At 42.5% G+C, this 26,873-nt stretch overlaps 1 protein-coding gene across 1 annotated transcript in view; it reads right to left on the reverse strand.

Moving 5' to 3' along the window:
• The window catches only part of nlgn2a (neuroligin 2a), a 159,582-nt gene that overhangs the window by 70,561 nt on the left and 62,148 nt on the right, over positions 1-26,873 (reverse strand). The window contains exon 3 of the mRNA XM_079295478.1: positions 9,856-9,909. Within this exon, the coding sequence (XP_079151604.1) occupies positions 9,856-9,909 (54 nt within the window). The remainder of the gene's footprint in view (positions 1-9,855; positions 9,910-26,873) is intronic.

Below are 26,873 nucleotides of genomic sequence, written 5' to 3' on the forward strand. Positions count from 1 at the left end.
TTTGCATACATTTCCAGACCATAAATCCGAAGATTGGATGAAGAGAAAAAGTCAAAGGTTTTTTTTTTATCTCTTTTTATCACTCCATAAATCAGAGAAGACTCTGAACAGCCAGGAAAAATGAATACATTTCGCCATGTTTTTGGGAATAAAATGTTCTATAAATCAGCCTATGAATAATATATGAACACACCCCTCTGCAAAACACCTTCAGAATGTAGATATACTGAGAATGTGGTGGCTGTAAGTGCTGATGAAGGGGAGATTTCTTGCTTCCCTTTAAAGATGTTTTATAAAATGATGTACATTTTGCAAGACACTACGAGTTTGTAGGGTAAAATAATGAACTAAAAGATATCACCATGACACTTCCCTAGTTTATTACCGACACTAAGACAATTGTTTTTTGTTTAAATACACTAATGATTATATAATGGTAACTTTGGGTTAATTTCGGAGAAATCTACAGAAGCAAACAGACAATGTCGTAAAACAAACACCGTAATGTGTATTTAAAAATCCCTTCTTTCCACGAGTCGGAAAACTGACCAGAAACAATTTGAAACAATATATTTAAATGTTTTTAATTCACACTAAAGAGATACAGTACTGCTTAGTCACATGCCCAGCCCTCCACCGCAGCGGGTAAACTGTGAAACTCTTTGCCAATTTACGACGGGGTGAGAGAGGGCGATTATTAAGAAGGGTCCACGGCTGCGTCCCGCTCCTCGGCCTCCTCCATCACTGCACCACCGCCTCTACATCCATTAAGCCTAATAGGGCAATTCTCTCAACGGTTGCAACCACACCTCCAATACAGCATAAAGGAAAATGGCCACATGAAGACATAAATAGCAGAGGAATCCCATAAAGGAGGTGAGATTATTACCTATCCTCTACTGGTAGTGCAGCAGACCCCTTCTTGCTAAAGCACTTACATGTTGGAATGCTCCCTTTCTTCTATCATAATGCAGCATGTATTTCAAAACCACGCATCATCCAACCTAGAGTATATTTCTGTGGCTGGTCTCACTATAGCGCCTGCTGGGAGGGCTTCTCCGCCATACAATTTGACAAACTTCATTTGTTTCAGTGAGCGCTTTAAAGTTGATTGATTTGGATTAAATAGGCCCGTAATAGCTCTGGGCTAGGTCAAAGCCAGCATTGGGGTATTTACTGAGTTCCAGGAGCGGGAGAGGAGCTGAGCCAGCCTTCACTGTTGCTTCCCTCGGCCCCTTATAGCCATTACACAGGGCAATAAACTCAGATAAGTGCCAGAGAAAAAAAGAAAGAAACTGTGTTGAGCTTTTCCCCAAACGCTAAGCTAGCTGACAGGCGACACGGCGCCAACTAGCTCTCTCTCTTCTTCCCCGTCTCTCTCTCTCTCTTGCTCTCTCTCCCGGTACCTTCCAATCCTTTTCATCTCCCTCTTTCCCTCAGTCTCCCTCCTCCTCGCTTTCTTTGTCTTGTCAAAGGGTTTCAAGCTCAATAAAATCCTATCCGTCAGCGAGCGATGGAGTCGGTGTATTCGACACGATATTGACACAACCTTGACACGACGTGGGCCGAGCATCGAGGTATCGGGAGAGCGCTGGGAGCTCCAGCAGCAAATAACCGACAGGCCCACCGAGAGACGGAGCGACGGAGAAAGACAAGAGAGACAAGAGACATCTGTCGTAATGTTAAAATAAAGTTGCTTTGACAGTACTGTTGATCCTTTTTTACTGCAGAAATCCTTTTCTGCTCTGCGCTGGGTGTTTTTACACTATACGCTGAGCCCAGCTGTGCTATTCTTTGGCACACTAGCACGTGTGCTTCCCTATTCTCCTGTTTTCTTGTTTTATTTTGCATTTTTCACAGTCAGTTCTGCTCTGCCCTTCCTCTTTCTGCTCCTTCCTGTTGTTTCTCTCCGTTCTCCTTTCATCATTTCTCTATATACTACCCAATCGTGTCCCGGTTGCCACCTCGTTCCGTTCAAAATCCTCTTAAAAAGTAATTTGTACTCGGATGTAAGGATGTAAAAAATGGTGAAATGAGTAATAGAATGGACGCCGGCCACCACATTTCTCACTGCTGATTGCTCACGGCCTTCTTGTCTTTTTGTATTTCACGGCGGTAGCAATGTGTATTGTACAGCGTGTCCGTGGTAAAAAAAAAAGCCAAAAGGAAATTGAGGGATTTAGCAGGACAGCATCTTCCTGGATGCTCCTAATTATATGAAAAGGACGAATCATGTCAAGTCTCCGTCCTGGCATGGCGCGAGAAAATCTCCTCGGGCAAAGGTCCGAAACATTTCAATAATATCGAGCTTGCGCTATTTACTGCCATATATATATATCAATATGTTCAAGAAGCCTAATAGTAGTAACAACGTCTCTGTGTAGTCAACAACTGTCAAATCAAATAAAGTACACATCAATTATATTTTAACAAATTATTACTCTGTTTTCAAATTCAACTGGATGGATTATAAATAACACATAGAAATACATAAATAACTATTCTTCTCATTTAAAGTGAAATAAGGTCTGGATTAAAGGATATGAATATGTGTTTGACTCCGTAAGTGTGTCGATGTGTGAATGAATGGCTTCATGCAGAGATGCATGTACAATAATAATAAACACATCGTTGAATCAACACCTCTGTGAACGTTTTTTACAAAAACTAAACATTGATATCTGAGCTGTTGTAGTGGATTGTATTAGATTATATAGTACCGAACAAAGTGACCAAGGAGTTTAAACTCACAGTAAAATGACTGAGTTGCTTATTTTACTGGTGGACATTTGTAATACATGTAAAACATAATATGTTTTACATGTGTTTTTTACATTATGTTTTACATATTATGTAAAACATAATGTGCACCATTCAGTGAAATGGCTTCTGTCAAAAGCAGAATGACACTGTTTACAGTGTGGATTATATGCAAAACAGCAACATTTATCATGTTTTTGCCACTTTGGTGAAACACCACTGTCAGATTGATGTACATGTAAAACACAAAAAGAAAACTAAGTTGCAGCAATACATACTGCATAACTTTATGCTTGTATGACAATCGCATGGTCTAGGGCATGAACAGAGAGGCCGATATGGAGGGATGCGGCATTGCCCACAGGCCAGCGTCTGTTAACAGAGTTATAACCACAGTGGATGCACCACATAATACAAAGAGACAGAGAGAGGGGGAGGGGGAGACAGATACGGTCAAAAAAAGGGGGAGGAAATGGAGAGAAATTTTGCTGTTGGAGACAACAGCTGGTATCTGTCTCACTACAGACAGTCTCTTATTATTCCTGCAGACCATCGAGCATCTTGCCATCCAGGAGAGAGCATTATGTGTCTGTGATGAAGCCACTCCAGACGCAACTTTCTCTGTTCCCGCCATCGCTCTAACTCATGCCCCTTCATGTCTCTTTGTCCATTTTCTCGTTCTTCGCTCCTCCGACTTCGTAAAAATATTCTCAGCAGCCGCGAATACATATTTATTTTTTTACATTGGGACTACACTGTACGACCATCCGGGCCGCTTTTCAGCCGTTCTGCGACATATTCAATTAAAAGACAAAGCTGATTCAGTAAACCGTGCTCACTCATCCAGCCGGTGGAAAAAACACTTTGTAGAGAGCCAGTGTTACAGGCAGTTAATCAACAGCCTGTTGGATACGGAGCCATTGTTCCTGCTTCGAACATACAGTGGTCAGCAGGGACAGTGACTTTTATAGATGGAGCTTAACAAGGCTTCGGTGCTTGGTCAGTATTCATTTCAGTCCCCGCATGCTGTTTCACAGCTTTGTAAAAATCCCGGATGAGATGAATAATTATGAGAAACACAAGTCTGAATGCTGACATTGCTCTACTCAGCTGTACACATGGCATCCTGGCCACTGTTGTTTTATTCATGTCTAATAATTGAAGTCAACACTGTTTCTAGGCACAGTGAGATTTACCGGAGAAGCACGGTACGAGCACAGAGCATCTTCAATGGCTCTGTCTTCATTCTTCATCATAATTCACATTGCCACTGTGGGCTTTTGCTGCTGATGCGTTCTCTTTCTGGACGAGTGCTTAATTCTGTTACACAGACGGCCTTGTGCTAATTGGACCTAAAGCACCGTGTTTCCGACTATACTACTGTATGTTGTGCTGTGTGTAGATCACAATGAACTACAACATACTAATACAACATAAAATGTGCAACCAGGCCCTTCTTTTTCATTTTATGTTGCAAAGTATTTTTGAACACCAAACTAGCATGATCAGAGGTTACACGACTACAGAGTACTAAAATAAATAGATACTTCCATGAAGTATAGGTCTTATGATCTAGTTTGAGATCAGTAAACAGTGTTTATCTGCAGTAGTTACGTTTAAAACACAATGGCGGAATATGTGCAGCTGCAATTTGGACGAATACAATTGAAGTTTCTATTAATAATGATTGAAGAATCGTATTAAAAAATGAAACATTTGGTTTTGTTTGCTTTTGCACTGATAATAATTGAAAATATAGGCCTTTTAAAGCTGCACCAATCAATATTTTTTATATCAATCATTATTGTAGAAATCCCCTTTTCTGCTGCCCCCTAGTGGCCAACATGTTTTGGCACTTGGTGACACTTTTCCTGACGTTTTGATTCAGGCCGATCCCTTTAACAAACTCAAAATTGGATAAAATTGGATGCTATTCAACAGTAGTGATCTGACGTTGATTATCTGTTTTGCGAAATATAAACTAATATAAAACTTAGTTAGTTCACCGCAGCCATTTGGGTCTAGCGGTGTCCTAATAAAGATATCTAATCCCCTGTAAAGACTGGGTAGTAAATGAGAAAAGGTTTCTTCTACAAGTTCAATTCATGTTCTTGCAAAACAAACCTAATTTCCTTGCGCAAAGGAAATTACAAGAAACCTTGAAATCCATTACAGATTATTATTTGTTTCTCATTGCAGTGAGGAACTGCAATGACACAGCCAGCCCACATTGAAAGTCAGTATCCTGTAGTCTTGAGTCTATTTTCCTTTATTTGTATTTTACATCTACAAACTAAAAGAAGCTCCATTTGTTCAATAAACATGCAAGTCATTAATTCAGTTCATGTGTTATAAAAGTATCAAATCGGCAGTCTACCTTATTATCAGAACTGGCTAAGAGGTCAAATGGAAACCTTTCACTGCTTTGTTTGAATAATGATACCCAATATTATACTGTAATTAAATATTCTTATCATCACCAGTCATGAAGAATATTGACTACATTATTGGAAGAAGCCAGAGCCTCTTTCGATCCTTCATATAATTTACAACATGTTGCCTCCAAAGGATGATAATCAGGATCATGAAAGAAATAGTCTTCTCGATACTAAAGTAGCTTTCACAGTCGAACCTTTGATTGCGTCCTAAGTCTATTTATTTGACTTATTTATCTCTGTTTTACTCCACTGACCAGGACACGTTTCATCAGAGTGCAGGATCTCGACGCTCTGCTCGGGTTGTAATTTGCTGGCGGCTAATCTCAATGGATTTTTTTTTTAGCATTTTAGGCACCTGTGAGGAGTCTGAAGTGACTGGCTGCAGATTGCAGATCAGCAGAATCGAATGAAGTACTGCATTACGCCTGCCTCTCAAATCACCGAATACAACCTCCTGCAGCTCTCTTCAATCTCCCTTATTCCTCTTTATGGAATAAATACAATGAAGCAGATGGAAGAACAGTTGACATTATTTGATATTTCTTTTTCTTATATTGTCAGTATCATTTCAGAATCAGAAAGCGTGTATTTTTATTCTCAATTGACATAAATCCCTAAATATGTAGGTCACTGTGAACAATGGTAAGTGTTGCTACTGTAGTTTATCCCTGCACTGCACGGCTTCATCAGGGCTCAACAGTAATACCTTGGCAACCAATTCAAAGAACATAAAGCTTTTATTCTTTTATGATACATTTCTATAATTAAGCTTCATTACTCAAAATATTAGGGGACTAAAAATGGCAACCACATTGTAAGTTTCGGCAACCAACGGCTGGCAACCAGTTTTAAAAGTTAGTGTTGCTGCTATAAACTGAACTTCATCTGTGTCTGTCAATTTGGTTTTGATGGAACATTTCCTTTTTTTCCGGGCATGTGTGTATTGTCTGGCTCTGCTTATATTATTATGTGTGTGTGTGTGTGTGTGTGTGTGGCAGAGAGAGGTGACATTGTTCTTGGCAGAAATATGTTCCAGGTTTGGGGCTCAGGTGGCTCTGGTTTGTCTCTGATCAGAGCTGACACACAGGATGGCACAGGAACACTCTCTCTGTCTCTTTCTTGATTTAACTCAATCTCGCTCTGGTTTGTAATCCTCACACACACGTCTACACACAGCGCTGTGCTGTAAGCCCTATCAATCTTTCTGAACATCAACATTGAGCAGCACTGCGGCCCAATAGCCTTTGCTCGCTCACATCTGACGCAGAGCAGAGAGCAAGTCCCACTGCTGCTGAATGGAGTCATCTCTCTGGGCGCAGGATGCTGCCTTAAGTCCTCGCTGCTCCTCTCCACGTTAGAGTGTGTGTAATAGTCATGAATAGGTTTTCACGCTTCATGCTTGAAAGCACGCTCAATTTGGAAAAATGGCTGTTGATATATACAGAGGAGAGAATGAGGACGAATTTGATGAACTGATTGTGCCGGCCGCCGCCATAAACAGATAAAAAGCCGGCCATGTTTCCGGGTTCGTTCAAGTCGAAGATATTGTTTGTTGGTCGGAAAAATAATGAAGGAACCGAATGAGGGAGGATTCTGCCACGCTAACGTCGGATTATAACCGTTTTCCGCACTCTGAGTCTGGTTTCTAACAACTCAAAACCATTGCAGGTCTTTGACAGTGAACAGTGCTTAAGCCGCAAGGTTGCACAGGTCAGGCCTCTGAGTGGCTTGGAATCATGTATCACAGCCATGAGTATGTGCATGAATCATTTCCACCAGGCAGGAAGTAGCCAAAAGGTCATACCGCAAACAACTTGCCCATTGTGCCCGTTTCACTGTATTTCTGACACAATGCAGACATTGTACAAAGAGCAGTCCCGCTTCAGCTTTGTTTTTAGACGATAAAGCACCTTTTCTGCGTCCAAACGCAATCCATTTGAGGCTGCAAATTACAAGTTGTGGTGCTTAGATTAACACTATTAGTACAGTATTGTAACGGCGATCTGCGTTTATCATAATAGACGTTTACGGTGATTACCATCAGGGCCGAAGCTATCAATGAGGTCACTTCATGTCCTCTGTGTATAGCTTCTGGAAATTTGCTGAATTTTCTTTAGCGACCTGAAGAGCAGTTTCATTCTGCACTGACACGAGGCTGGTTCTAATATCACTGTTTTGACTAAATGTATTTAAAGATCCCCTCCAGACATGTTTTGAGACATAGAAATGCTCAGCTTGTATGAATAATGTAATTATGAATATGTATGAACAATCATTTGAGTCCGATTTAGATTTTTCATGAACAGGTTTGACTTCCTCATGAAATATTCTTCAAAACAAATCTAGTTATTCTCCCCCGCTGAAAAACACAGAATCTATAAATATGCTGATCAAATCTGTTTCAAAAAACTTCCTCATGCAAAGGTCCGGAACATCACAATAATGTTTAACTTGTTCTATGATTTAGTCACAGATATATTGAAGTAGCCAACAGTTGTATTCACGTCTGTTTGTAGTCAACAACTGACTGTCAAAGCAAATAAAGAAAGTTCAATGAAATAATATCTCAACAATACTTATTGTCAGATTTCAAATTGAACTGGATGAATCATAAATAAAACATACTCTAATCATAAATAAATATTCTCTCTCTTCAAGTAAAAATAATGTCTGGATTAAAGATTAAATGACATCACAGAAAGCTTTTAAAAAATAAAGTAATTCATTTTCGAAAAGTTCATTTCACTGAATTGCCGTGCAGCTTTAAATTGAGTTCATTCAGGGTGAAGTGATGTCAACCAAAAACACATTATATTTTTCTCATCTTCTCATCAACGTTACATCTGTGGTTATTAACACTTGTTTCAGCTCTATTCTCTCTGTTAACATCATTGTGAATTAACGTGATAGGATTCTGATCATATTGGGCTCTCAGGTTGTGTGTCATCTGTGACTTCATTCCGGATTCGAGTTGGTACGTTTGCTAAGAAGAGTTGTTCTTTGCCTCGTCAAGGCGCTTCATTTACCGCTTTTAATAATGGTCACGGTCTCTGAACATAATGACATGCTGGCCTTTCGGACCACTTTTCTCTTTTTGGAGAACGTCATGAGAAATAACTTCTCTGACTTATGTAATTCTCCTGCTCTTCCTCGTCCCTCCCCATTGTGTGTAAATCTCATTTGAGTCGGGAAACTTGTTGGAATACACACATTTGATTGGCTAAGCAGCATCACGTGATGTGATTTACAACGCATGTAATTGGTCGGTGTGTTTCCTGCACCGCTGAACGAGTGCCGTAAAGGCTAGAAAAGCTGCGCCGGTTAACATAGAAGCGCTCCGTCAAAAGTTTTAAATTCTCAATTACCAGTTTTAAGTTCAGGGTCTGGATACAATGGAGTCTGGGTCCAGATCCGGAGATATTACGCTGACAGTAACCTATAATATTGTGAAAACATCAACATCTTATGCAAAGTACATTCTCTACCTTTTTCTTGACAGAGAAACCTGTTTGTATATTGTTAAGCAAGACAATTATTATTAAGTATCTGTGAATTACTCATTTTGGTCTCTATTCAGTGACTCCAGTTTTCCACTTTGACCTCAGATGAATTGCAGTTTGGGATTCTGTTGCAGAGTTAGTGAGTCGGGATCAATAGTTGGCGATCAGATGTTGTTAATTCTATGTCGTGACGAGGGATGAAATACATGTTTAGAGGAAGGTGGAGAGCCTCTTGACTGGGCTCGGCTGTTTTTCTACATGCCTGCTGACTGCGGGGGCTGAAGAAAAGTTGCGTCTGTGCCGGTGCGTTTGATCACCAAGAAAATCCTCTTGTGTCAAACTTCCTCCGACTCCCAACTTCAAAAAATACCCCAAATCAAAGAGCAAGAAAAAAAGAAAAAAAGAAAAAAAAAAGACTCAACAGCACAACCCTCTCCAAATAGCATGAAGAGAAATATGTATCAAAATATCATCAGTCATCTTTTTCTCCAAGAAACAAGTCCAAAAGAACAAGGAAGGGCAGGGGGGGGGGGGGGGGGGTGAGAGAGCAGATAAAATCACATCCACTGTGAAATCTTCCAAAGTAGGGCACCAGTGTCCTTGGACGTCCCCGATTTTAATTTTTTTGTTCCTTCCTTGAGTTATCATCATTGACTTGGAATGAGGCTAGCTTAATATTTGTGTAGGTCCTTACTCAATAGCAATTTCATCCTTGAGCTGCGGCTTGAGGCGCAATAATAATGCACCTCATTGTGTAAGCTCGTCTCAATAGGTGCTTTGTTTGCGCTGGGACAATGCTGTTAGTTGGCCAATGTATTTTCAAGGGCACAGTGGAGATGATGATGTGTTTAAGAGCCAGATGACGACCTCTGGAAGACACAAACCAGCGCCTGCAGATGATTGTATAATGAAGGGTGTCTGGGTTCCATTAGCCAGGCCTTATATAAGGCTATTATTATTATTAGGCTAGGATTTGCAAAGGCAAAAGTCAGCAACGGTCAGCACACACACTTACAGCAACACATCGGTATGCATCTCATATCCAAAGTCCCACCCAAGAGATGTTTGACTTGTGTGTGTGTTTTCCACTCTATGTGTACACAGCCCCCAAAAAGACTTCAAAACAAGAAAAAAGGAAAAACATGCAACAAAAATACCTTCGTCTCGAGGCTTGTTCATTGAAGAATCATCGTGTTTTTTTGTGAGCGGACCTAGGGTTAAGAAAAAAAGGGGGGAAAAAGAGAAAAGACAAAATTCAAAAAAGATTACTGGCAAAAAATGGAAAAAAAAAGAATATCAAAAAAAGAAAAGAAGAAAGAGCAAAAAGGACTAATCAGCAAGAGTTCATGGTTGCTTATTGTTTTGTGTTGGGTTTCTTTTTTTCTTTAAAAAGAGTACAAAAGCAAAAACAAAAGGCATCACAGACACAGATTTATCACAAGAAAAGACACAAGATCAAAGAAGACTGCTTTTTGGATTTTCTTCTCTCCCCCTGCGGAAGGAAACGGCTGCTTGTTGTTCATGGTCCGTCTTTCTCTCTCTCCTTTAAACCTTCTTTGTTCCCTGAGCCTAACTTTGTCTTGGGAGCTGGGTGGGTGGCGGGTGTGGTTGGTGATGGGGGGGACGGGGACTAATAAGGCCTCTGAGGTTTAAAGAACAGGACCCAGCCCTTCCCTCCCACCATGTGACCAGAAAAACCACAGATTCTTAAAAAAAAAGAAGCAAGAACAGGCAAAGAAGAGGACACCTATAGGAAGAGCAGCAGGGTTCGGGTCCTGATGCTCAAACCCTTCAAATCTTAACCCCAACCTTCCAGCAGTAAAAGCACACAGGACACGTAAAGGGTTGCACAACAATGAGACCTGTTTAGATCGACACACTGAACACAGAGGCACCTTTGATTAGACAACCACACACACGATGACCCTGTAATGGTAAACGGCACGTTAAACATGTGGCAGATAAATCAGGGCCCAGGTGTGTGTGTGTGTGTGTGTTCGTCATTATTTACTGGTCATACCAGAGAGCTTTTCCCCAGACGGGTAAATAATTACATTGCACAACAGCAGTGTGTCAATTTGAAATGACAAGTTCGCGTGACACTAATTGCGCTGAGGAGTGCAGGTAAAAGGTGAACGTAATTTGATCCCCATCTGCCCACTGGCTGTTTTTATTTGGTAAATTATAAAAGAGTGGTGGAGTGAAGGAAGAGACAACAGACAGACAGAGAGAGAGAGAGACAGAGAGAGAGAGAGAGGAGGAATGAAAGAGGAGAAAGAACCTCTTCTCTTCCTTCCATCATCGTGTCTCTTTTTTTATTCCTTGATGAACTGCTCGTGTGGAACCTGACTGTGTCATCAACCGTCCTCCTCCTCACAGAGTCATTATGAGGAAGTGAGGCGTTTAAGAAAAAATACAAAATCAGCTCTGAACTCGATCTTGTTCTGTCATGCTCGCAGTTGTCATTGTTATTGTACAGTACGCTGCATTCATGTGCCGATGTCACAGAAAAGAGAGAAACAAAGACCATATACAGTATGTATGCTGTTCACCTCATCTTTCACAAGACGCATGATCGAAAGAAAATAGTCTTCACCTCAGCGTTCAGAAAGAAAGTACTTCTGCAAAAATACTTTTCTCCTTTCATCTTATGAATCAACTTTGCGGTTTGGCAAAGGAAACTGGATTTTATTCAGATGAATGTGTGAAAAGAAAAGAACTTCTCGAACACTACGTGACTTGCTGGAAGAGTCTGCTCCTCATCGGGGCGTCGACAGAAAAAATGGTTAAAAGCGCCGACGACAAGATGGCTGGATATTTGTCAATCCTCCGCAGAATTAGACGCGTGAACGTCCAGCAGCCTGGATGCAGCATTTCAAACACGGAGAATTTCAAAATAAAATGTACACAACAAAATGTTACATTAAATCCTAAAATACACAAAATACAATTAGGGACGTCATTTAAGACATGAAGAACACAACCCAGGGCTGGCCGATAAATTCACTGTGATCATTTATCATCGTTCAATGGACTCACGGTGAGATAAATTCATATCGAAATATCATGATACAGAATTACCTCGTCTAAATTGATAACAACAAACTCAAACTAACTCAAATGTCTCAATATGTCGCACTAAAGTTCTGAATTAAATGAGAAAATAATCAGTTTTCACAAAGTATTTCATTCACATAAGAGTATCCAAAGCCATGTGGTTACTGGAGACTATTTATCTTGAATCACCAAAGAAACAGGTTGTATAGTGACAGGAGATGTTGGCCATCACTCAGCCCTAAACCCAACATACGATTCCTATAACTCTCGCGGCACACAGCACAATGTTTTTTTGGGGAGTTAAATACCACAGAATGGGGAGAGCAGAAAATCAAGCAACCATTAGCGGCCTGGCAACCCGCTGAGAGAAAGAGAAAAAAACGACTTTGATTGGCATCTTTTTGCAACGAGCGGGCGAGGAGCCGAGCAGTGTGAATCAAGCAGAAAGACAGGAAAAAATAGCTGGCTTTTTCTGGACATTTCACTTTTCCCAATCAAAGGTGCTGAGGAAGACACACACACACACACAGCAAATACAAATACAATGCATATAACGCACTATGCATGCGTAATAGTACATTTCAGCACATGTCTAAAAAAGGACATAAAAAGGTGAATTAGACTAAAGCAGTTGTTTGACGCATGTTCTTTTCCAGATGTTGTAACCAATCACCTGTGCTACATGCATAAGAGAAGCTGCTCGAGGGTATTTTGCACCTAAAGTTGTTTGTCCTCCTCTCTCTCTCTCTCTCTCTCTCTCTCCCTCTCCCTCTCCCTCTCCCTCTCCCTCTCCCGTGTTGTCGACTGCAGCTCACTTTCTAAGCCGGTTATATAAGGCTTCACTTTGGCTCCACTTGTCCCGAAGGCCACACACACACACAGACACACGCGCGTCGTCACCCTTTAACGCATTCCTCACACAGTGCACATGCAGAACAGACAGCCGAAATGTTTCAGCAGAAAAAAACACACACAACGGACGAAAGAGAATCGATACTCGTTACGTGTTTTGTGTTAATGCACCTATTGAACTGTGTACCTGCAGCTGTGTCCTGGCAGTCTGTTTCTTTCCTTTCACTGCTTTGTACTCACATGTATTGTCAATGTTCAATCAATGTTCTCCAGCTCAACCAGTTGCTCATTCAATGTCTTCTATGGATGACGACATGAAGTAAATGCAACATGAAGGGCCTTTCTACGGGGGTTTGAAGATATTCTGCTGCTGCTGTAGCAGATCTTAATTCATTGCTTTTGACCAAAGGTTTGATTACTTTGTGTGGGTTGCATATACGCTGCTGTTTAAAAGTTAGGATGGCCTGCCACAAAAGCTGGATTTGTTCCAGTCAGACGGATGAGAGGACGATATGTTTGAATTATCTTTCATGCAGAAAATGCTCTTTATGAATGGATGTTATTTTGTGTGGATGTACAACGGGTCAACCAGACTGAAAGGGCAGAAGGAGACAAAGATTCCTCTGAGCAACAGTTGAATGAGATTGAATACGAACAGAAGAAATCACCGGCCGTCTGTAACAGAAACTGGAGGCTGGGCTTCAGAATGTGCAGGAATATGTTCCTGTGTCAGTGTCCAGTGCGCCATAATGCAAACTGCTGCAGTTTATTAATGCTCTGAATTTCAAATAGAACACCTTTAATAAAATTGAGATTGATCTAAAACAATACATCATCCAACCCTGTTCAGTATCGTAGACTCAGTGAACATAGCAATGTACAATATATATATATAAACTATATAAACGTTTTGTCACATCTGTGTCAGCGTTTCAACTCGTACCACTTGGTACCGTTGTGAGAACTGAGGCGGACAGCAGCCCGTACAAAGAAAGAGGCTGATGACTTTGTGTTTATGGATATGAGCGAGCGTGTGTTTGTGTGCAGGCACAAGAGTAAGTATGTGTTCAGTAGCTCATTTCGGCAATGTGTGCCAGTCCGACATGATCTACGAGGAAGTGGAACGCAGTCTGACAGCTTGTGAGTGAGCGTCGGCCATAAATGATGGACGCTCGTATGCGGGACTGTGTGTGTGTGTGTGTGTGTGTGTGTGTGTGAGGCTGAAGATGAGTAACCCGGGATAAGTGAGATGTGACGACGGAGAGTCGCATTTTGTATTTCACGCGTTGTCGTTAGATGTGCAGAGAATCAGGCAGGAAGGCCAGCAGACTGCTTCATTACCGCGCGCCACCGCTGCTCTCTCAGTCCACCAACTGTGCATGTGTGCGTGCACGCTATAGGTGTTTGTGTGTGTGTGTGTGGGCAGGTCACAGATGGGTAAACTGTGACTACACTACAGTGCATTTTGGCATGAATGGCAGGTTAAAGCGGGATGCTGTGCGAGCCGGCGGAGCTCGGCGTCCCGTCAGGTGATGTTCTCTCCGCTCACCCTTCAGAAATACTCTGAATGGATTTATATCGTCGTCATTAGTTACCCCGTCACAATCTGCTGCTCTCGTATCATTAGCTCTCAATTCAGTTCCCTCAATTAAATGACGTGATCCGCCTGGCTGTTTGTCAGACGGCGTTACAGAATACAGAATGTGAAGAGCTAGCGAGCAAGAGGCGGTGAAAAACAGCACATGACTGCCTTCATCGTTCACGTAATGGAGCTGTGAGACGAATCAATTTAAAGCTGCAGACTGCAGCACGGGCCCTCGTGTAGTGTGTATGTGGCCCCCTGCTCTTTTCTATCGAATGATACCATGTCCTTTGTGTTCCCTTTGAGTCGCAAGACTTTGTACGAGGACTCGGGTGCTCTTCTTCTTGCTTGTCCGTCTCAATCAACACGCAGTAACCTCGCCGGTAGCAGCATTCGGTGAAGAATAGGCTTTTCAGGGACTTCAATGTTACGGGACAAAGACAAATTATACAGTCATGATGGCGTCTCGGCTTGTTCTAGCAGTCTGCGAGAGGGTAACAAAGGCTTTATGGGGGATAAATAGCTGATGAACTTGTACGTTTTGATTTTCTGTCTTGCCTTGTGTAGCCTGACTGCACTAGTTTTGCCATTTTTTTGTAGCTTTGAAAGGGAAAAATAAAGCAAAGACTTGCATTAAAAGGTCGGTTACGTCTACACTTTCCACATGCTTGATAACTTTACTGTGCTGCACTCATTGAAAACATTGTTTCCATCCTTGTTTTCGGGGCTTTGAGAATCAGATGTGTTGTGCTTGAGCAGGCTCTGACGCGCTTTAATCTCATTCTACGTTCTTCTCTTGAGAGTATGCACATAAAAAAGGGCACATTTAATATGCGTGGAAGGTTAGACGGTTAGTGATTCGATGTATGAATACATCACAAGGGTGAGGGATTGAATAACAGCTTGGGACTGTTGCTGTACTGTAATCTGAAAGTGTTTTTGAAGTGGCAAGCTGAACGTGATGGCGAGGAGGCATTGTGTTTGTTAAGACAGTATTGTTCCACTTACGGTCATGTTTGTTTGCCTCTGATGGAGCATCAGAAGGACTCTTTAGTAATAACAGCTGACTGTGAGCTGTAGCTGATGTGTGTACATTCTGAATGTGCTGACTTTTTTTCCTGATGCAACATACAGAATTTGACAGCTGGCTGTTTCTGACTGGCACCGTGTCATATCGAGTAATATAAACTGTGTCTTTCATTGAAACGCTGTCTTCAGCTGATGTGAGACTCATATCTTCACGGCACATGTGTCTGAATAAATCTGAACTGTTTGGTACACGTGTTACTGCCACAAGCATTCAGCCGGGATTCTCTCGACATCTCCCCCTCCCCGCTATTTCTGTCTGTCTTTTTTTATTTTCACAATCTGTCTTTTTACTTTCCTTTTCTGTTCCCCCCCCACTCCCTTTTTTCGTCCGCCATTTTCCCCGCTCTTTCCCTTTTTTCATTCTCCCGCTGCCTCTTTCTCAAGCCTCAGACTGAGAGCCGGAGAAATATCGCTCGAACCTGGCTGATGGGCCACAATTAAATGGAAAGAAATGGAAAAAGGAGAAGGATGGAGAGGACAAGGGCACATGGGTTATGCTGGCATTCGTTTTTTCAAAAATAATGGAATTGGACGAGACAGAGAAAGAGAAAAGCTGTGTATGCTATAGAAAGGAACAACGAGGCTGTCATTTGTACAGGTATCAAGGTTCCTAGAGGAGAAAAATGAGAGGAAAAAAGTCTTAATGTGGGAGGGGAGGAGGGAGAGGAGGAAAGTGTTTTTCGGGGGTATTTCTAACGGCAGAGGAACAGGAAGTAAACAAGGTGGGAGAAAGAGTTTAAAGCTACAGTTGGTAACTTTAACAAAAATAACCTTTTGTCATATGTGCTCGAACTGTCACTGTGTTCTGACAGTTGTACATGAGACAGATAATCTGGTTCCTCTGCCTCCTTTCAGCGCTCCTAAAGGAGTTCAAAGATTCCAGGGCGCCTGGAGAACAACAACCAATCAGAGCCGACGAGTGTCTAATGCAGCGATCACTGATCCTGAACTCCACTCAGACTGTTCAACTAGGGAGCGCTGATTCTGTCACTACTAATGAGACGGTTTGCTCCGGCCGGTGGGGCGGAGCTTGATTTTGGCTCTTTTTCCAACATGGCGGCCGGGTCACAAACTTTCTCATTTTATAGCTAAACAGACAGCTCAGAGTTCCCGGACTTCACAGGCAGCTGCGTTAAGGACTCCCTCCGCTCTGCTTTTTCTACGGGCACGGCGGAATCTTGCAAATGCCATTAGGAGCGCTAACAGGAGGCAGAGGAACCAGATTGTATCACAGATGATCTGTCTCGTGCACTACTGTCGAGATATCGTGTCACTTTAAGCAAATATGATAAAAAGCTTATTTAAGTTAGCAACAGTAGCGACATATATCAGGAGAAAAGGGAGAGAAAACCACATGGGAGGGAAGAACAAGACGTAGGAAGCAGAGATGGGAAATACAAGGTTAAAAGTGTTGCATTGCAAATTAAGAGAGGTTTACGGGGAAAAAAAGAATCTAAAGATAAAGAGATGACAAGAGATAGAGAGAGAGGTAAACATAGATGTAGAGAGTGGGGGGGGGGCAGATGTAGTGACATTTACGGAGTGGTGATGATCGAGGAGGCATGAAGGTTAAAGCCATTTGCTCCCAATGTAGCCACACACACACACACGCACACACACACACATGTAGGCTTATCTGCTCATGCGTTCATGCATACACTATGTCTACAAATGTGGGCTTCAGAGTTTAGATTCCCGTTTGAATCTGGATTGCTATTGAAGTATTGCCAGACGACACAGTCATTTTAAAAATGATGACAGGATTACCAACCACCTCTCAGACCTTTACCCATCCTGCTCTCTTCAAGCACGAATACTGTGCAGAACAGGAGAGATTGTGAGCTCCATTAACTTTTCATAAGGTGGCCAAATAAAGAACAGAAATCCAATAGTTACATGTCACGTTGAATCCCCAGTGTTATCGCTGCACAACTTCTAATGAAAAACACCCCCCCCCCTTTTTCAGCACATTTTTTGCTTGCATGTCTGTTCAAACTCAGTGTTTCTGCACAGATGCAGATAAAGATTAGACGACACTAATGTGATTATTTTATCGTTCCTAGGATTGGATTCCAGCGGTGGCTGCAGATTGTTTGGATTGTTTCAGACTTATGTGATCCACTTCAATAACTCCGGAGTGTTGTTGAGGCTTAAATTGACTTTAATTATGTTATTATCTATCGAAATATTCTGTGTCAATGCACATTGGTTGCAGTTCCATTCAAACAACGTGCACGCACCTGTATTGACGGGGCAGTCTAGCAGAAATCTAACAGCACCATGAATTTCAAGTATACATGAACAAAAAATCCCACATTTTTTGGAGTGATGACATCATTAAACATGACGACAGACAGAGCTTCAATAGAAGCAGACATCTGTTTGTCTCCTCGTGGAACAGATAACTGGCGAGTTGAGGAAAGCCTTCCCTTTAAACATTTTGACATTTGCGGTTTTGTCAGCAGAGCTGCGTGTGCTCTTTATTGGGCTAACCTTTGAAGAGCGAAGAGTCTTTATGTTGTCTTGACATATGGGGGAAGGAGGAGGAGACGGTAAAGGGAAAACAGGAAGAATATGGCGGGAGGTTATGTTATCAAAACGCAGACAGGCTCAGCTGCTCCGTTGCCATTTCATGTGGTATTTCATCTCTGAGGTAATCCCTGCGGTACCTCGGTTTTTCCTTGACTTTGTCCATGAAAAACACAAAGGAACCAATCTGCGTTTGTGTGTTTGAAGAGTCACTCAACCCCTGGGCTATTTCTGCCCTAAACAAAGGCTTGTTGGCGATCTGTGCAACACCCTTCCAGTGTGATCCAAGAGCACGTCACTGTTTATCTGTCCATGTGGGCTTTGAACTGCTGTTGCTGCTCTAACACCACAGCAGTTTCCATTACATGGAACACAGAGGTCTTCTCTCCTCTCCTTCGTCTCTTTCTCTTAGTCTAAGGCCCAGGTACCGCGTGTTTGCACTCGGCAGCTTACGGTTACCACGATCGTGGAAAGGGAGGAGTGAGGGGGGGGGGGGGTATTAGCTGCCACCAAATCCAACACACTGTCCCTTTAAATTGGTGCACTAAAAATGCTGTTGTTGCACAGTGCGGGCTGCAGACGTGTGTCCGACGCTGTCAGCCAAGTGTCTAACAGGTAACCGTAAATGCTACTTGAAAACACTTTCGAGCTCACAATGGCTATGGTCAGTGGAAACAGCCGTGTCAGCGTGTCTGTAGTAAAAGAGCTGAATGTGTTTTGAGCGCCGGACACAAAGGGCTGAAGCACAGAGCTTGTTTTCGGGGCTGGCCCTTTGCCATCTTTCCTCCCTGCCTCCATCTAAATCCATCTCCTCCTCACAGGCCGGCCTCGTAAGAGCTTTTCCCGCCGCGGGCCGCAGCACTGGGACGTCACTAACCAGAGAGCGGACGAGGCAGAGCTCCTAATGCTGACAGAGTGGACCGCTGAGGGAGTGCCAAGACGGAGCACGGGGACTAATTTAGGTCAAAGGCCCAGGAGGGACACCAAGATGCAGACACATGCCCATTTCCACTTTCTTTGCATATTCTTTTGGCTCCTCAACTGTCCCCGTCCTCATGTGTGCCAGCTGTGCATATTCTGTGAGAGGAAGTGTCCTCTCTGAATTATGCCTGCAATCACTGAGTGACCAAATCATGAGAGATTTCCCATCTATACCAATTTGTCCCACTGAGGTCTTCTAAGATGGGATGGAAATCCTGATAAACTTGAACGCAAAAATAAAGGAGACTCCTGGGAAATAAGGCCGAGCTGACTGATATCGTAGGAAACATGTTATTTTAATGCTTGTGGACAGTTCAATTGCCATCTCTCTTTCATGCCAAGCTATCTCCCCCCAGCTGCATCACACTAAAACAGCAACAGTGTAATCCGTTGTGTCACCTACTGACTAAAGCTGGAGCTGTTACTGTAAAATCCAGCTCTGTGTACCGCTGATTGGATATTTCAATAAAAAACACCTTGATTAAGAATAAAACATTTAATAGATCAAGTGCCTTCTGGACAAATTGCTCATATCCCTGTAGAATCCCACGACTAACTGCTGAAGTGCTCTGAGAATAAGGCCCATATTATGTCTGTTGGGCTACGGCCGGCTGGGGAATTCTTTCAATTTTCTAAAACATTACTGGACACTTTTTAAACCTTTTAAGCTGAACTGCTAATTACTTTAGGTTTAGATAACACGCTAAATCAAATGAAATCGAATGATTTTGTTTGCCCTGTTGTTTTTCTTAAAAGGATATTTTTATTGCTTCTTATATTGTGTTATTATGTTTTATTTTATGTCTTTTTACATTTACTGTCTATTTTTTATTTTACGGAGCCTCTCCCTGCGATAGTTTGATTGATAGTCACCAGAGGAATTTACGTTTGACAGCATTTAAACAAACTTTTGATCAAGTTTGTATTCATTTGTTCGCCATGTCGTAGTCTGAATGTCGAGGGAGGAATATAACACTAGTCTATGTGGCTCCTAAATGTTCACTTACAACACTTTGTCTGCCAGATTAAAGCAAACAGTGCTGCATTTGAATCCAGTAGAGTTAATATCTTCCAGTAATTCACAAAAGACAGCTATAAAATAAAGGAAAGCATGAGAAACACAGTCAATTGTCTTGCGCAGTCTAGAAAAGTACTGTAAAAAGTACCATACAATTGATGCAAGGTGAATTCAAGCCACTGCTAGATGAGTAGATAGCGAGCCTGAGTAGTTTAACTTTCTCCTAGGATTTCCTAAAAGGTGAATAGTGACGAATGATGCCTAAATAGCCATGAGTGGGAGAAGCACTGCAGTGAATCTGATTTGGTTGTGTGCACATGTGTCAGGACTGGTTCTTCTGGCGCTGTCCATGGTGCTGAAATGTGATCTGACATCGGTGTGGCGTGCACGCTGCTGCTCCTTTTTGTTTGCGCCTTTTCTGCCTCACAGCACCGGCCGAGAGAAGCCTCGATTGCCCGACTGACTGCACGCGATTCTGGATGTAAGTTCTTGGTTAGTGACCAATGACTGTACACTACGCTTGACCTTGCAATGCAGAATCAAACAAAAAACAAAAATGTCAATCACAAACAATTATGATACTTGACCGTATGCAATTATAAAATAGTTTATTATGTGTTATTATTATTGATATAAAGCAGTATGGATATGTATGAGTGGGTATAAGTATAATTATACAGTGGTATTGGCAGATTATAATGCATTGGGTGTAACTTTATAATGCATTTCAGTAAAATAATCAATGGAACGATCTTGAAGAATGCACGAAACCACTGAATACGATTTAGAAATGTGTTGAAAAATAATGCAATAGCCAAATACAAGATAATAATTTACGTGAAATGGTGTTTTTCTGTGTGTGTACATCAGCGTATCTTCGAAATCAGATGATGTAATCACAACTCCATGGATTATTCTGAACGTCATTAATACTCGGCGTCAGCTTGAGCCCGGCAGCTACTCTTGCTAACTAGTGATGAATTGCGCGGCAACGTTGCATCGACTTTTCTCCTACGTGAACATATCGGGAGACTTGTTCCCCCCAGAGGAGGAGGCCTTACCTCTGGATAACCTCCTGCTCTCTCTGTCTATTCATGCCTCCCTCCTTTCTTTTAATCTCTCCCTTTTCTCTTTCGTTCTCCCTGCCCTTACCATTCAGTGCTGTGGGAGGCAGCGGGGCCTGGCAGAGGGAGCTGTGTGTGTGTGTGTGTGTGTGTGTGCAGGAGGGGTAATTTGCATTCATTGCCACTGGCCAGCTCGGCTTCAGAAGCCCCGAAGAGATGGCCCTTTGAGCTGTATTGAAAGAGATGGAGTGTGTATGTGTGAGGCGGATGGGAGAGTGAGAAAAGGCAATATAACTCGTAATGCAGAATAAGCGATTCATGTGGCTGCGCTTGTGTCCGGGCGCCAAAAAGGGTGAGTCTTGTTTTTTGTGTGTACCAACGAGTGTTTGCCTGTGTGTGTGTGTGTGTTTGCATATATGCACATCTTCAGTAATTTAGCCTTGGGTCAATCTGGACCCATTGTTAATCCCCAGACGGCTGAATTCTGACTTTTGTGATGCGTTCCATAGGTTGCTGGGCTCTTTGATCTCCCTATATCGTCTTTTTTTTCAAGGTTACTTTAATAACACCTCCAGTCTGAGAACCCGATTTGTTTCCAATTTCCATGGGCAGAGGCATCAGAGGTATGAGATCCTGTTGAAGGTCCAGTCGGTGCTGTAATCCCTCATGAGCTAGCAGAATTATTTGATTCTCTTCTTTCTCCAAGTGGTTCTTCTCTTAAAATAAAAAGTTTATATTCAAGAAGTTCCTATTTCAACATAAAATATCAATTCCACTCAGTTCAATAACACAATTCAATACAACCTCGCAACACTACTCTGTGCTCGAGCTTATCTCTATCGCACAGCATTGCTCAGCCATTTTATAAATGCTGTTGGTCTCATCGAGGACATGGTACCGCGGATAGCTGACCACGCTGGCCTGAAAAAGGGGCCGACTCAGCGGTTCAGCATGTGAACTGTGTCAATAAACTGGAGGATTAATTATAAAAAGGCAAACACACTGAGAGCCGAGGACAATTCATGACCGCTAGACTTCATGTGACAAAGCTGAATCCTGTTTGTCCTGATTGTTGACGCTCAGAGTTAAAGTGAGCTGAGATTGTGCTGAAAAAGCATCACTATAGCACTACAAAAACACAAAATAATATCGCTATATATACTTAGATCATATAAAAATACTACCTAGCAACAAGAGTGTTAGGAATAATGTTTTTTCTTCTTCGATGAACACAAGTAAATATCCAGCTGTGGATCAGGAGGATGCAGTAGGAGACGTGTGATGAGGCTGAAGCCGAGTTCTTCATGTTCAAACTAAAGCACAGATAAAGGAGGAGTCAGCTAGTGTCACATATATGTTATGTAATGGCAACCTACTGTTATTGGTATTGTAATATGAAGTGAAAAGACAGTATTGATTATATTAAGCAGCGTTTGAAGCTTCAGTTAGAGGGGAGATATCGTGTTCATTTTCCCATTCATACTTGAGTTTCTACGAGAACACGTTGATATGCTTCACATGCTAAAACGATCCGTCTCTTTAAGAGACTAGGCAGCCAACAGAAACTGACTGGGTTGTCTTATTTCACAGTTTGTGGGTTGGCAGGGACTTCAGATAATGTATGTTTTTCATGATATGTCCCTTTTTAGTTGAACAGGTCGGAGCAGAGCCTCCTGAGTCATTCAAAGAGACTAGGAAAGAGCGTTTGAGTCAGAAACCCCGGCCAGAAGGCAGTGACCGCTGACCCACCTGCAGCTTATTTCCATTAGATTGCTGAACTGATAGGAGAGGGCAGATCAGACTTCATCAAATCCCATTAGATGTACTTGATCAATCCTCGAGTTAAACCAGATGATATCCCAGGTTGTGCTGTAAACTGCTGCAGAAGCAAAGCCAAGAGAACATGGATAGTCAAAGCCTGAGAGCTTATTATTTAAGTACTGTTGTAAAGTCAATTCACTCTCCTGAGGCTAAAACGATCATTTAAATGGACTGTCTCTGGCTAAATCCCATTTGTGCCTTCATTGCTCATCCAAAGCTTATGGTGATGACGACTGGGAAGCTGTGAGATTTTCAGGCGGGAGGCGGGGGGGACGTCACACTTAAGAGAAAAGGAAGGGAGGAAAGAAGTGAAATGGTATGGAATATAAAAGGAAGAGAGGTTGGGTGAGAAGGGGAGGCAATGCACAAAGAGAGATAATATGAGTGAGAGGAGCGGAGAGGAAGACGGGGGGGAGGAGAGTCGATCGAAATGATGACCCACGTGAATGCGACAAAACGGGTGCAAACACACCGCTGAGATTATTAGGATCATGTGATGTGCATGCATACACACGCTAGAAGCCTCCCACCCATGCATGCATCTACACACATACACACACACACACACACTCTCTTTTTCTTTGGCTTACACGCTATAAATAGTTGGAACTGAGCCTTTGCTAATTCCTTCATTCAGAGTCGAGTGGAAAGGCAAAATGCACACGGCTTTTGATGCGTGCCCTAACAGGAAGATACAGGAAGTGGTGGATGGTTGCCATCACAACCCCACCGCCTCCCCCGCCCCCACTTCCCCCTTTCTCGTGTCCTCGATCTAAATTATGCACTCCTTCAACCTCCACCCACCCATCCATCCCGCCCTCCCTCCCTCCCTCCCTGGTTCTTTTCCTTTCAGTGTCTCTCATTAACTATGCCGCTGCTTCGCAAGTGAAATCTGCAGAATGCGATCGATATCATAATCTGGCAGTGTTCTCCGTCTCAGTCGTGTAATCGCATTATCAAACCGCTGCATTTGCTTGCATCCACAATAAGTCAAGATACTGAGTAAATTATGCAAATCGTTTCTCCAATTACAGTCATTATCGATATCTGCAGAGATTATTTGAACACAGTTACACTTGAAATGTTCAGAAGTGATTCAGTGTTTTTCATTGAGAGTTTTAACGGCAAGAATTACTGAGGTCAGTTGACTGGATTTAAATGTTAAGGATCAGAAAAACAAGCCAGGTATAATATAAGTAATATAAGTAAATATAATCTGCAGTGAGATGCAGTGGCTCGGTCCGATCATGTTAAGCAACCGTAAGCAGGCCTGCTTACTAACTGGATAATAACCTGGTTAGGTTTATGCTACAAAGGTACTTGAGTTAGGTTTTGGAAAAGATTGTTACGTAGAATAGCTTCATGTGTTACATAGCTGGTGCTAGTAAAGTTCAGAAGATATGTTACAAAACGAAGGACACAGCAGTCAATGTTGACTTGGTTTCACTATGGTCGCAAACAGAGGTCTCCCGGATGAAAGTCGTGTGTTTGTTTGACTCGTCCACCCTTCCATGTTGACATTGGAGTTAGTTGAGAGCCCGGTGTGTCTCATACAGACACTAAAAGGTGCTTCGGTATCAGACGCCGAGCGGCTCTGACCAAGCTGCGGTATTGGAGCAGATGGTGGTCAGAATGGGTTGGGTTTCAATCTTATTGAAAGTGTTCATCTCTTTTAAAAATGTTTGACATTTGTCGACAGTGGCATCAAAAGGATGTAAGACATTTTGTGACGATATGCTGTAGATACCTCGCCTGTTGTGATATTATCAAAATGTTCAAATACCTTTTGAGAGCTTGAGTACAATCCAGTGTTCAGATTCATCTATCCAGGATTGCCGACCACCTCAAATGAAGCAAGAGCTGCACTTTAATGAAGTAAAATGCAAGTCCAGTTAGACTCAGATTTCAAAACTTTTAAAACCTTAAACATTTATAAAATGTGACTGCACCCCACAAGAAGGAATTTCAAAGAAAATCTGTCACATACAAACACACACCCTGCAAGATTTGAAAATAAGTCCATCCCACACGACACAATAAATCAGAGCTCTCTCTCCCTCTTCCACGCCCACAGACACACAATCACTCCCTCTCCCACACTCGATCCAGGTTCTCCTCGATTCCTCTCTTTGTCTTGAAAACATGTCAACCTCTCCCCCATTTCAACAGTCCATCAAACCCACAGGTTAAACCAGCTAAGCAGTCGGCAATTTAAAAACCCTCCTCCTCCGCTGGTGTCTCACATTTGATTTTGTAGGTCTGTGCTGAGAGGACTGGTGCTACCGCAGATGTTTCTCTAATATGAACAGAGATAGAGTTTTGCCGTCCCTGGGGAACCGCCTCGGTATCTTTACTGACGTGTTGATTGCTTTCCGCCCTTAAGTAAAACTCTACTATCCTTTCGTTTTTCGTGGAGCTTAGAAAAATCACTAGCAAGCTTGGAGAAAGGTATCGCCATTTCAAACCGCAGCTACAAAGCCCCACCCCACCTTAAACCTATTTCTATGCAAACAAATTATAGTCACAAATCTAGTTCAAGATCAGGAACCGTTTTTAAGGCCCAACACTTTTCTTAATTTAAGTCCTTGTCAGACTTTTCAACAACCCCGTACACCTCGTATACTGTGTGGCTGCCGGTGGCCTTTTTCTCGGTATGCATTGGACTGTCCTAGGTTGAATGGAAAAGTTCAAAGCGAGTGACCGACCCCGGCTGATTCGATTCTCTCTTCACCCCCACCAACTTCCCGGAGGAAGACAAAGCCTTTGACCGAGCAGGACTGTTGCTGTCTGCTCCACTGTGCCTCAGGATGGAGCAGAGGGGAACAGGGGGGAGGGGGAGGAGGGAGGTGCAACATGAGAGGAGGCGAAAGAGCAAAGAAGACAGACTTTGTAAGGGATGGACCAGAGGATGGATGAAGTCCTCTGCTCTGACGTCTACCCTCTATAAAATGACAACCACCTAGAGATGCCTGACTTCAAATCGGACTCTCTGCTTCTCAAGCTGTCCTTGTTTCTTTATTAAGTTCTGTGTTTTGTCATCTTCAGTTCTGGCAAGCGTGCTCACATCAAAGAAAACTTTTGGTTTAGTGATAAAGGGTGTGTGTGTGTGTGTGTGTGTGTGTGCGTGCGAGGGGGTGCCTGTCCCCTGGGAGCTACAGGCCCATACAGTATGTAACAGCAATTGTTCATTCTAAGGGAAGTGTGCCTGCAGAAAGATGGTGATCTATTTTTCCCCATCATTCCTTCTTTCATCCTATTGCTGTTCTTTAGAGGGTATCATCTGGGCCTGGCAGGAGAAAGAAAGACATGGAGCAGAATAATCAAGGTTTTTTCGGGCATCAGAAGCAATATATTTATTTTTTTCCCCCATTGCTGCATGCTGGAATCTCTCTCTCCGTTATTTATTTGTTTGTTTTATCTCTTTCATTTATTCATTCATCTCGAGCCCTTTGGCGGTGCCGATGTCGCAGCGCGGCCCTCGGACCACCGTTATCGTGTTTGTATCGAACCCTTCTTGATGAATCTCCTCAGAAAATTGAAATATTGCAGAATGGGGAGATGTGGGAGTTTGAGTTTGATGCATGGAGATAGATGAAGTATCGGATGGAATAATTTATAAGGCCTCCTGCTTGCGCCCTGCAGCTCAGCCCGAGAAGCACGGAGCTGACAACGCTGAGGTTAGCGGTTCAAATCCCAGAGGATTATCTGGCAAACTGATGTATATTCTCCTCCAAGAGGCCTAATTGAATAGAACTAGCAGCTTAAAAGGCATTTTGTAACAGCTCATCAGGGTTAAACCTCAGCCGACCACCAATAAATCTTCTAGGGGTGGTGGAGTCCGCCTCCGTATATTCAACATCCATACTTGTCGGTTTTATTTCAGAAATAAAAGCTTATATTTAGGAATTATTGATCTTAAAATGCTGTTCACACCAGTCACCAGCAGGGTGTCACAGTCAGATGCCTCAGAGGCCCAACTGAAAGGCTTGTCTTCAGTCATGGGACATGCATATTGATAATGCATATTGGTTGGCCCGAAGCCAATCACAAATTGTCACACGAATGGGTGGGAGGCGGTTTGAGGGAAACAGGCGGGAAGGAACAGATGAATATAAAAGGCTAGACTTCCTTTAAGGAAATGGTACATTGCAATATATACAAGACTCTACTCAGCCAGGAAAG

The sequence above is a fragment of the Melanostigma gelatinosum genome (genome assembly GCF_949748355.1).
Source record: "Melanostigma gelatinosum genome assembly, chromosome: 23".
NCBI classification, from domain to species: domain Eukaryota; kingdom Metazoa; phylum Chordata; class Actinopteri; order Perciformes; family Zoarcidae; genus Melanostigma; species Melanostigma gelatinosum.